Source organism: Suricata suricatta, chromosome 6 (genome assembly GCF_006229205.1).
Source record: "Suricata suricatta isolate VVHF042 chromosome 6, meerkat_22Aug2017_6uvM2_HiC, whole genome shotgun sequence".
NCBI lineage: Eukaryota > Metazoa > Chordata > Mammalia > Carnivora > Herpestidae > Suricata > Suricata suricatta.
Genome location: NC_043705.1, coordinates 22,831,243 through 22,843,708, shown reverse-complemented (window position 1 = coordinate 22,843,708; position 12,466 = coordinate 22,831,243). Strand labels below are relative to the sequence as shown.

At 41.2% G+C, this 12,466-nt stretch overlaps 1 protein-coding gene across 5 annotated transcripts in view; it reads left to right on the top strand.

The window, feature by feature from the left end:
- The window catches only part of RAPGEF6 (Rap guanine nucleotide exchange factor 6), a 188,897-nt gene extending 179,415 nt beyond the window's left edge, over window positions 1–9,482 (top strand). For 3 of the 5 annotated variants that reach the window (XM_029941857.1, XM_029941858.1, XM_029941859.1), the window contains 4 exons: window positions 795–1,023; window positions 2,610–3,112; window positions 5,064–5,381; window positions 6,050–9,482. In XM_029941857.1, the coding sequence (XP_029797717.1) occupies window positions 795–1,023; window positions 2,610–3,112; window positions 5,064–5,381; window positions 6,050–6,075 (1,076 nt within the window). In that variant the 3' untranslated portion in view covers window positions 6,076–9,482. Of the gene's footprint in view, window positions 1–794; window positions 1,024–2,609; window positions 3,113–5,063; window positions 5,382–6,049 lie in introns of those variants that run through there. The other 2 variants (XM_029941860.1, XM_029941862.1) reach the window with 2 other exon arrangements.
- Window positions 9,483–12,466: the final 2,984 nt, after the last annotated feature.

Below are 12,466 nucleotides of genomic sequence, written 5' to 3'. Positions count from 1 at the left end.
TATTCCAGAGAATGCAAAAGAAAATCTCTCTTGCTATATCTGCTGTGCAGTAAGTCATAGAACAATTTAAAACAGGCAGATGCTGTTCTTTTTTTCAGAACACATTTTTATATATTTGTCAGTTTTGCTGTTTAATGCAGTATTCTTCAAAGTTGATGAAGAAAAAGGAAACCAGGTATAAGATTAAATCCATATTTATTTAAAAGTATGAAAATAATTGCTTTCATCTTGGGGCTTAGGCTCCTTAGGTATTAAGCAGCATGTCTGGGGTAAGTATATGTAGTTGGAGAAAGCAAAAATAGAATTCTTTCTCTTGAGTCTTGATTCCCCTCCCCTCCCCCTACCTCAAGATGATATTCTAGACATTCAGATCATGCCATGAAATATTTATGTTAAAGAAGGAGACACAGGGTTAAAAAGAAGTTGAGAAATTCAAGATGTCTGCTTTTTACTATTTTGAAATACATCTAATTTCTTCTTGTTTTATTAAATGCTCATAACTATGTGAGAACATGGGGCAGATACATATTTGGACTAGTTTCCTCAGTAGTACTGGATTTTCACTTCGGATTTGTTGAGTTTGGAGGTGGGTTGGTACAGGATAGATGGGCATGTGAGTGAATACACAGGGAAGGCGTATAGGAGGTTGGGGTCTTCACAGCCACAGAGCTGGAAACTGGGACACTGCTACTCACTCTGTCTTTTGCTGTTTTTATGCTTTGTCTTCTCCCTGACCACCTACCCCTACCTGTTTCCTTGTTTTGTAGTTTGATCACTTTTTTTTTCTCGTTCAGGTTGTACGCTTACACCATCAACTAAATCTGACAACTTGTCTGACTCCAGCCATAGCGAAATTTCTTCACGATCCAGCATTGTGAGCAATTGTTCTGTTGACTCCATGTCTACAGCTCTGCAGGATGAACGGTGTTCTTCACAGGCTGTGGTGGTCCCTGAATCTGCTGGGCCATTAGAAAAAACAGAACACTCCTCAGGGATAGGAGACCATAGTCAGCTGGGCCCTGGGTAAAAATACATTTGTCTGTGTTGATATCACAAAACCCAAGCCGAGTGGCCACTGCAAGCAGTGCTTCCCAGCTTGGCCTCAGACACTCCCTTTCCCCATTGGGTAGTTGCAGGGGGATCCCTAAAATAATATGAGGACCAAGCATATATTCTCTATATTGCATTTGCAAATAAGTGCTGTTTTATGTGTGGGTGCTCATTTTTGAAGTGTTAGTGAATTCAAGTATCTTTCTATCATGTATGTTTTCAATTAATAAGAACTTACAGAAGCTACTGCTGATACGGGGGAGGTGGTTCTTGCACTGTGGCTGTTAAGTTAGAGAGTGCTCAGAAAGAGGGTGTAATGGGAGGTACACCCAGTACTGCACGTGGTGTAGATGAGTTGAGGGAGTAGGGACAGTCCTTGATCTGGAAGTGTGATCTGGAGAGTAAGAAGTACCAGCTAATGGAAGTCCGAAGGGTTTTATTTTTTTAAACTGTAAATTTAAATTTAGAATCACGTAAAGTGAAATCTTTGAGAAAACATTGAGCAGGTTGATTCTAAGCTGATAAATAATGTTAAATCTGGTATTCTTTAATATGAAAAACTAAAGATACAATAGTTAAGTATTAGCATACTTGCAAACATTTTTAAAGTATGATTCGCTAGTCCAGGGTTTTGCAGACCTTTCTGTGAAAGTTAAAACAGTAAATAATGTCAGCATGCCATCAGTTCTCTGTCACAACTGCTCAACCCTGACATTTTTGCTCCAGGACAGTTCTATGATAGAATTCATAAACAAATAGGCATGCTGTGTGCCAGTAAAATTTTGTTTAAAAAATAGGCCAGGGGTTGGATTCGACTTGGGGCTCTCGTTTGCCCACACCTGCCCTATACTATAAATCAGGGGTTCACAAACATGTTTAGAGGTGAGGGGGCAAAGGCCTGATAGTAAATATTTTGGGCTTTTCATACTGCATCATTCTCTGTCTCAAATTCTTTGGAATATTTGGTTTAAACTCTAAAATGTAAAAACCCATGCTTTGCTCCAGACCATGCAGAAACCTGCTGTTGGCCTGACTTGGCCCCTGAGCCTTAATTTGAGGACCCCCTGCTATAAATAATAGAAATCATTTAATAGTTGTTAGTCAGGGAGTTACTCTTTACTTGGCATTGTAGTAGGCTAATCTCAGAGTTAAACTGGAAAACCAAACATGGTTCTTATAGTTGAGAATTCTTTGTTCTGAATCCATGTAGAGAATCTAGCATTATATTGACCAAGGATGAAAATGTGTAATTTTATTCATTTCAGACCTCATTTTTCATTTTCATTTACTTAAGAAAGCTTAAGAAAATGCTTAGGTAATCTTGCTAAGTATTTGAGTTTCTTCCATGTATGTTTCTAGCTAAATACTAATATTAATGGGAATAGAGGTTAGGTGATGATTAATTACAGTGTCATTTTTTTTCAAAAGATTATTTTCGTATTTAACATTTATGACACATGTTCTGTAGTCTTTTGTAGGCACTAATACTTGTATTGGGCGGGAGGTTTTTCCAGGAACCCAGTAAATTACTTTTAATTGTGTATCCTTAACTTTTTTAGGTGGACAATGTCAAAGCCATCTCTAGTCAAGAGCTTAGCGGTCTCATCTTCTGTGAGTAACGAAGAGATTTCTCATGAACATATCATTTTAGAAGCAGCCGATAGTGGTCGTGGAAGTTGGACTTCCTGTTCAAGCAGCTCCCATGACAACTTCCAAAGCCTTCCAAACCCAAAAGGCTGGGATTTTTTGAACTCTTACCGACAGACCCATCTCGATGGCCCCATTGTTGAAGTTGAACCTCCTGACTGTGAGCCCTATTCCTGTCCTAAAGGCTGCTCTAGAACTTGTGGTCAATGTAAAGGAAGCCTAGAGGCTAATCAGATGAGACAGAGCTGGGCCTCTTCCAGTTCTCTGTCTGACACATATGAACCAAACTATGGGACGGTTAAGAGGAGAGTGTTGGAGAGCACCCCGCCTGAGTCCTCTGAAGGCTTGGACCCCAAGGATGGCACTGACCCAGTTTATAAAACTGTTACTTCAAGTACAGAAAAGGGCTTGATTGGTAAGTTGTGTGTTCTTTGTCATAAATACAGCACTGAGAGAGTAAGTAGCAAAACACGGCGTTGGGGTATGTTGCCTCTTGCAAATCCGCCATCTCTCTCTCCAGCCTCTCTTCCTGCCCTCTACAAAGAAGTTATTTTCAAAAAGTTCATGATTTCTCAAGGGTTTGGGGGCATGCGTTCAAGCCTATTAAAATGAAAAGACTGGTATGAAGGTACTTAATTAAGGGGACAGTTTTGTTTGTCTTCGTTTCTGAGGTCTCCGGTTTCATTAAGAACAGACTGTATTATTGTGAAGTAGTAATGAAGGGATTGTTCTCTTTGTCACCTCATGAATTGTTTGGACCACACTTGCTTTGTACAAATGGTAGAAACTTTACTATTTTTAGATAGCAAAAGTGAGGGAAATAGTGTCTAGAAAGTCCAAATTTTCACTGTTCCCTCCTAGCACACCGCGTGGATGTGCCGACTCCTGTTGTGGGCTCCATTCTGACCACACGAAGCTCTCCGATACATGTATCCTTGTAGTATTTAGCCCTCAGATACATGTTTTTACTTCTTCCTGGAGTTATTTAAATATTGGCATATAATAGCCCCTGCTTTTCTACTTATATGGAATGACTATATTATGAATCATATTCTCTGTAAAATATTCCTGAAGTCAATTTAAATTACTAAGAATGTGAAAGATGTACTGATTTTTATAGCAGCACATTTGTAGTATATTTTTTACTTGTCAGATTGCATTGCAGATTGGGATTTTTAGCCCATTCATTTTTTTCCAAGGATTTTTTTTTATTAAATTCTTCTAGGTAACTACTGTATGGATATATAAACGTGTGTGTAAGGATATAAAATTAATCTCTTCTCCACTTAGGAAATTAGATTTTTAAGAATCTTGTATTTCATTTCTAGATGACTCTGGGCAAATTACTTAAATTCTTCACTCTTGTCTTCCTGGTCTTGACAACCTGTGCTCTGCCCCATCCTCTCGGCTAGGAAAGGAAATCCTCTAGGATCTTGATACTACATGCAGATGTTGCTGGTACATTTGTAGAAATTTTAGTATGGGCGAATTGATCCTCTAAAAGAGTTAATGTTAGAATTATTAATGGTCCTTTTTAATTTATTATGCTTATATATGTAATGTTTGTGTTTTAAAAGCCATTTACATCATCAAGATATTCAGAGCCATCTGTCCCTTAGATACTGTAAATCTCTCTTAATTTCATGGAACTTCCTTCTTTTTTTTTATTTTTTAATTCATTTCAGATGCTTTTTGAAACTTTGCCTTAGTCCCTATGTTTATAGACTTAGGGAAAGGGATTTTAAGTCAAAATTATTTTTTTTTTAGGTCACAGTTATTTTTAATGTCCACTAAAAATCAGTGGACATTATGATGAATTTCCTAAAATGATGGCTACTTTTTTTCTTCACTTAGTCACAGATCAGAAGTTGGAAGGAAGGTTCTTGAAGGAATTAGGACCTCTCCTTCCTGGAAAGTTAAAGTTGTTGGTATGCCAGGACTGACAGCCCACCCGGGAGGCCATGAAACAGTGGCTTGTGGCTCGGGGACAGGGTAGGACATACCTGAAGTGGAGGCCCCGACGGCCTTCCTGTGACAGTGGAGATGCTCCAGGTGGACCGCGGAGGGCTCCCGACTCCATCATCCTCAGACGGGTGCAGAGGGGCCTGTCGTGGCGTCATTGCATTCTGCTCTCTGTGACTCTCTTTTTGTTTATGAGACCTCATGTAATTTATGTGTTTGAAAACGGGTTTAAATATTAAGTTTTAAAATAGTGTGTTTTTATAAAGTGTCATTGTATTCAAGTATATTTATTCATTTAGTCTGGTTTTGAGTTCTGTTTTGTCAATGTAATAAGTTTCAGTATGGTTTTTTTTTCATTTCTTACATTTTTCATTAACATTTCCATTGCTTATTTTTCATGCCAGTGTACTGTGTCACCTCACCCAGGAAGGAGGATAGGTATAGGGAGCCGCCTCCCACTCCTCCAGGATACATGGGCATTTCTTTAGCGGACCTAAAGGAAGGACCCCACCTACACCTAAAACCTCCAGATTATAGTGTGGCAGTGCAGAGGTCAAAGATGATGCATAACAGCCTCTCTAGACTGCCACCAGCCTCTCCCGGTAGCAGCCCCGTGGCCTGTGTTCCATCGAAGATTGTAACTCAGCCTCAGAGGCATGTTTTGCAACAACCACCCCATCCTAAACTAGCAGATGTGACTGACGCAGATAGCGAAGCAGATGGTATGTTGACAAACTACCTTAATGGGTCTTAAATGATTTGCTGAATACATTAATTTATCTTTACTCTTTTATTTTACCTAATCATTAAGGTTTACGTGTAAAATGCCTTGTAAGTAAATCTCTGTTAAAGAAAGAAATCCCTAAATACAGGGGTGTATTTTTTTTAACGGAGAGCCAAGCTGCCTGGTTCTGTGTGCCCTGCACCTTTCTTCTGGCTCACATAGGGTATTCTCATATTTGACAAATTCGAGAGGGGGCACTTGATTGACTTTTGTGGAGTTGTGTCTCCCCTAACTGCATGAAAACTCCAAAGTGCAAGTGTCAGAGTGCTGAGTGACCTGAAATCATGCCGCTGATGTTGGTCCTCTTACTAGCAAAACTCTTGACTGACTGCAGCTGAGGCGGTATTTTAAAAAGTGGTTTGCTAATAAATGAAATTTTATCCTTTTAAACAGTAGGGAAATGAAGAGATGAAAAAGGAAATTGCAGTTGGTTGCCTTCAGTGGGATCAACCCTCAAAAGTCATAGTAAAATCGGGACCTTCATGGGATGTTTGAGAGAATTTCTTTGTTGAAATTGACTAACTGTCTAAACAGGTAGCTCCACTGTAAGTTGATCTTTATTAATATGCCTCATCTACCGCTTCCTTGTGTTTTTACGGTTTCCAGAGAATGAACAGGTCTCGGCGGTCTAGTCTCTGGAGGACCCGTTTGAAGTTTACCGAAAGTCGTCGGGGAAGGAGTGGGCAGAACCACCTCGTGATTCCGCAGGCCGTTGCCACCAAGAAGCTTGCTGCTGCTGCTAACCCAGAGGTCTCGTTCCCGGTGCCCTGAGCAAGGAGATAGCCCTGAGTTATGCTTCCTTTCCTTTAACCTTTGCAGACGCCTAGTTTGCTCAGCTATGGATGTCATGCCTGGAGACCAGTCCTCACGTCCTACACCATACCTGCCTTGGGACCACAGTTACTGGAACACATTGAAACTCAGAGTCCTCCCTGTGTAGATCAGTGTAGACTTTTCTTTAAAAAGTTATTTTTAAAAGAATAGTGGTAGTATTTCCAAGCCATAGCTTGGGGTAATGGACAAATTCACAATGTCTGCCAATACCAAGGATATTCTTGTGTATTTGAAAAGTAACTTATTATTACACATTTGGTGGTTTTCTTTGTATTGGGGAGCTGTCATTAGTGGATGTTTGTTTTAGGCCGTAAAACTGTCTCTGGTCTGACCAAACTGAAGTCCTCTTTACGGGATGATATGCGTAATGTATACAGACATGAGCTTGGTCTTTCGCACCAGTGCAGTGCAGGGTCAGCATTTGCGGGAGGAAGGAAGCTCTCTGTGGTTGAGGTGTTAGGAGGGCGACACCGCCGTCTGCTGATCTGGAAGGCCAGGGGATGCCGCCGCGGGGTTTCTTACCAGTCCTGGGGGAGGGAGGCTCTCATTAGGTCGGTAGCCACCCTCATCTCTAGAGAACGAAATTTTCCTTAAACATGTATACCAACCCTTTCTGAAGTGAATGTCCTGCTGCATCTAACGAAAGTACAAATCTGTTAAGCAGAGAATGGGTTCTAGAGAGTTCCCCAGAAACCCAAAAGTTTTTCAGTGCTCAGATATGGAGTTCTTTTTAAGAAGGAAATGCAGTCATTGGTGTGTAATCATGGAGATGAATTAAGCTTTATGTAATGTGCAGCCTCCCTGCCGCTGCGGTCATCAGCCCCTCATGAGTGCTCATGAGTGCGCCAAGGTAGTGAGTGGTTGAAAATGTTGGGGGGACAGAGGAGCTGGAATTATGGGAATGATTTCTCTCTTGGTTCGAAGGTTAAGCCCTTGAGAGGAAAGAGATCTGTGTGTGTTAACTGTCTGTTGGGCATGGTGTTCTTAAGTATTTAACTAAAATTTCGGTGACTGTTTACTGGATAACCCAGACCTTACACATTTTTACAAACTAAATACAGTGTTTTCTGTTAACTTAAGTTTAAATTTTATCATTTGTTTTTAAATGTAAATGCAGGTGAAAGCTTAATTAACTTCTGTGACTACCAAAAAAAAAAAAAAAGCCAAAGCCATTCACGCGCACTGCCCAACTGCCCACATCAACTTGGAGCCAAAATGGGTTTACTTGTGAGTGGTAGTTGTCCGTATATGAATGTAGGATTCAGCTGGTTTGTGATTTCCTTTTCAAGACTTGGTTTCTTCCTTTTTTCGTAGCTGTCACTTCCCCCTCTTCTTCCCTATCCACCCCCACCCCGCTTTGCACTTGTTGTTAAGTAGACTCCCTGGCCTCTGTGGGGCTTGAACTGAGGTTCGTGCTCCACTGACTGAGCCCGCTAGGCGCCTCGCCAGCCGGGTCCCCTTCATTTTAAAATCATGAGTCGTTTCCAGGTGGAATGATTGTCTCTTTATTGTAGGAAAAATAGCTTAATCTGAAAACTTTCTTGGGGGTGGGAAGGCCCAAAATGTCAATCTGAAACCTAAAGCCTTAAAAATCTGACCCGCAAGTGTGTTAGGATGAGGCTAATTGGCTCTCTAGCTTTCTTGGTCTCTTGACGTGGAAAATGGCCTGGGTCAAAAATCCTGGTTTGAAAGTCACACTGTAGTGATTCAACCTATAAATACTGGTCCTTTGATCACAAAAAAAATGTTCCTTCACTGATTTACAGATTATTGTTTTATGTCCAGAGCCAAACAAAGAAAATGAAAGCTACTTCGGTTACAGTCACTTTTTTGTCACGTTTATTTATTCTACTTCATCCCTCTTTCCCCAGAAAAACTGCACCGTTTGTGAAATATCTGTTTATTTGCAGGTGTTTGAAATCATATGGAGCCTTACCCGTCTTTGTCCTTAATGGTGTCAGTCATGTGTTGCACAGAGAGGCCGTGCTTTGGGGCTGCGCCTCGTAGCGGACTTTGTGTCTGGCTGCCGCTGTGAGTGTCTGAGTTCACAGTGATCAGGAACTAAAGCCAAATGCTTTGTAGTGTGCTATGTGTGTGTCCCCCGAGAACTCGTGGAATACCGATTTTTATATTTTAATTTTAATTTAGGGAACATTTCTGCCTTCTCTTAGTTTGTTACATGACTAGAACAAGAGAAGCCTTAACCTGTATTTGCTCCAGTTCTAAATCCCCATTTGATTTTGTTTTTATTTTATAAGTTTAATAAAGTGAATAGTGCCCTCATCCCACCTCACCTCTGAATCTGTCAGGATTTACTGAAGTAAACCCTCGGTGCAAAGGTTTTGCCAAATCAGGTTTAACAGAACCGTTTCTTCATAATGGAAGATTTGAACAATGAGTAAATCCAGTTTATCCTTCCATAAAGGTTTAAGTAGTAGATTCTTAGTTCCTCCGACTGATTACTTTGAATCTGATCTTTGGGGAGAAAAAAGACTTAACTGGTTTTTCATCAGGGTGTGAGTCACACTCGTCATCTGTGTCACCTCCTTGAGACTCTCCCAGACCAGAATATGTGGCAGTGATCACGAGGATTTCCAAGAACAAGCCTAATTTTTATGAGGTGTTCTCTCTCCTATAAAAAGAAGGAGAGAGTTTCCTTGTATATTTAAAACAATGATGATTATTCTGATACATTTTAAGTTTCTAAAAAATGTGATATTAAAGTAGATGTATCCCTTTAGCAGTACCTTAAAGGCTAGAAGAAAGGGATAAATCTTCAAAAAAGTGTCACAGTACATTTTCAGATTTAAACTTGAACTCCAGTTCATCTTTAGCTTTTGTTGTGCTTTTTAAGGCTTCTTTATTTTTGATACACAGAATGCAGTTGTACTTGATCTTTTGAAATAGAAACATGAGAGCTTATCAGAAAACGACAAAACAAAACTGCACAGTTATAATAATCAAATGCAATTATACTGCACAATTCAGTGATTGTAAAGCATCCTGTAACGAGCAATGTTTGTCTCCTATTTTTTGATACCTCTTAAACTTATGTCTTTTAGAAAGACAGTGCCTCTGTATGCTTTTTGTATTTTTACTGAATGTAAATATTTGTTATATTTTTGGTTAAGAGAATGTAAAAGTACCGTTTATTATTATCATATCTACTAATACATTGGTGGAATAAATAAAGAATCTACATTAACCTTCTCTGTACGTTATTACAAATGAATGGACACAGATAACTCAAGAGGGCCAGTCTGGGACCAGCATTGGTGTGAAGGGCTTACTTTTCACATCTCTAGAGATACTGGAATGATCCAGTTATTGTTGACTTTGTAGTGTCTATAAAATACCACCTGTCGTATGAGTCTTAAAAAGTGTGCTTGGGGGCGCCTGGGTGGCTCAGTCCGACTTCGGCTCAGGTCATGATCTCATGGTTCGTGGGTTCGAGTCCCGCTTCGGGCTCTGTCCTGACAGCTCAGAGCCTGGAGCCTGTCTTCACATTCTGTATCTCCCTCTCTCTCTGACCCTCCCCTCTCTCTCTATCTCTCTCAAAAATGAAAACATTAAAAAAAATTTTTTTTCTGAAGTGTGCTTGATTATAACCAAGCAACACTGGTTACTCCCCATCAGGCTGTCCCGGGCTAATCAGGTGACTGTGCTGTCAGGGACTCAGGGCCCTTGTCAGGACACTGACACCTCTCGACATCAAGTGTGTTTTGTAGGAGGGCTTAGGGAGAAAGGTGCAAACATGTGTCTCCTTTTATTAGCAAAACAGCAGCTTTTCCAGAAGCTCCACTTGATATTTCTCCTTTTATCTTACTAGTCAGAAATGTGTCACATTACCGGTAGCTGAAAGGAAACATGGGAAATGAGCTTTTTTTTTTTTTTTTTTTTTTTTTAATGTTTATTTGTGAGAGAGAGAGAGATGTGGCGGGGGCTGGGGTGTGGAGGTCTGGGAGAGGAGGAGAGAGAGGATCCAAGCAGGCTCAGCCTGGAGCCCGAGGCGGGATTCGAGGCCACACACCACGGTGAGAGCGTGACCTGAGCCGATATCCACAGTCGAACACTGAACCGACTGAGCCGGCAGGTGCCCGGGAAGTGAACTTTTTTAGCTGAGCAATTGATTCCTTTCAGTGAGGACGGAAGCGTGCACGTTGGGTGGGCAGCTGGCCTGGCCCAGCAGAGCGTGCCCACCGCCCACCCCTCAAGTTGCAATAAGTGCGGCGGTTTCTTTTGTGGGATCAGCTCCTAGGAGACCTTGGCAGAGATGGAGGAAATTAGGCTTTAGCATTCCTTTCCAAAATTTTTCCAGTCTTCAGTCTGTACCCAGAGACTACTACTTCCATGATAGGTAAGGCTTCTCTCTCCCCCAGCACACACACCAGGTTTCCCAGGCTGATCCTTACCCTGAGCATCTGTGCGGTGTGCCTAGTTCATTCCTCTACTTAGAAAATCTTAAACACAGATGTAATAAATAGGTTGAGTAATGGCCACCCAGAAATAACAACCCCTAATCCCTGGAACTTGCAGATGTTCCTTGGCATTTGAGAACACCCTTTTTGCAGATGTAAGTGAGCATTCTGAGTTGAGATGACTTTGTATTATCTGGAGGAGCCCTAGAGTTGTCTTTGTAAGAGAGACAAACTACAAGGAAAAAATAGACTTCCTGGAAAAGGCAGTGTGAAGACGGCAGGTGTGGCCGGGAGCGGAAGGATGCCAACAGCCTGCAGGAACCAGGAGAGGAGATGGTTCCTAACACCTCGGGAGGACACCTTGATTTGGACCTCTGGCCTCTTTTAATTACGACACCCAATTTTTGATCCTTTGTTACTGTAACTCCAGGAAGCTGATGCACACTGCTTTGTGGGATATCGGGGACCCAGAATCTGCAGCCTCCTTGCCATCCTCCAGGAGAACCTGAGGGGCAAAGACCGGGGGTATCGGCCACCCCAGAAGCACTCTGTGGCCGCCACATCACTCTGTGGTTTTTCCAAGTGTCTACGGACTAGGATTCCTATCGTCCTTACCAAACTTCGTATTTCTCATTTTTCTCATTTCAGACGTTGTGATGTGAGTCCTGATATCTTGCTGTGGTTTTAATTTTCACAATGACTAATAATGCTGAGCATCTTTTCAAATACTTATTGGCCTTTTGGATACTCTATTCTGTGAAGTGTTTTTAAAGATCTTTTTTTTTTTAATTTGTTGCTAGAATATTGAAATACAGTAGTTTTATAATGACCTGTACCTAGCAATCTTAATTTATTCTAAGTTTGTGATTCTTCTGGATTTTTCACTCCTCATGTGCTCATATTGACTTTTATTTCTTTCCAGTCATTTAGCATTTCATTTCTCACCTAATTGCACCGGTTACAGTGCTGGTACATTGTTGAATACAAGTGGTCAGGGTGGCATTCCTGTCTTTGTTCTTGATCTTGGGGGTAAATTGTACATTTCACCATTGATCGGAATGACTGCTATGGTGTTTTTGTAAGTATTTTTTATGAATTTAGGGTGTTTCCTTTTATTTATAATTAGGTAAGTGGGTTTGTCATGTACTGAATTTTGTCAAATGCTTTTCTTGAATCTGTGGATGAAAGAATTATTTTTCTTGTGTTTGTTAGTGTGGTTGGTTAGTTCATACATTTCCTAGTGTTAACCCCTCCCTCTTCCACACCTGCTCCCCACTTCACCATCCGCTTTGCTAGAAAAAACCCCACTTGGTTATGGTATCTTGTTTTTATAGACACATAGACAAGATATATAGATACAGCTTGTATTTCTAGACTGGTGTTGCGGTATTTTACTTAAGGTATTACATCTGTGTTCAAGAGAGATGATTTCTAATATCCCTGTTTGTAATACCCTTGGTAGGTTTTGGTATTAATGTTAAACTGGTCTCGTGGAAAGAGCTGGAAATTATTTGTCTGTTTTTGAAGCTTGTGAAAGATTGAGCTCCAGTCACTTGCACCTTCCTGGACCCCACCTGTCTCGTCCGCTCCGGAGCACTGGGGAGCCCCACCTCTGTCTCCCCCCCCCCCCCCCGACCCCTTACGTGACCGCCTGGAGATTTTCTTCAGGCAGTAAACTGGGGCAGAGGTAAGGCTCAGCGCTTGTTTTTGCACTCTCCTGGATTGCTGTCCTTCAGTTCCTGATGGCCAGTGCCTTAATGGCATTGTTCTC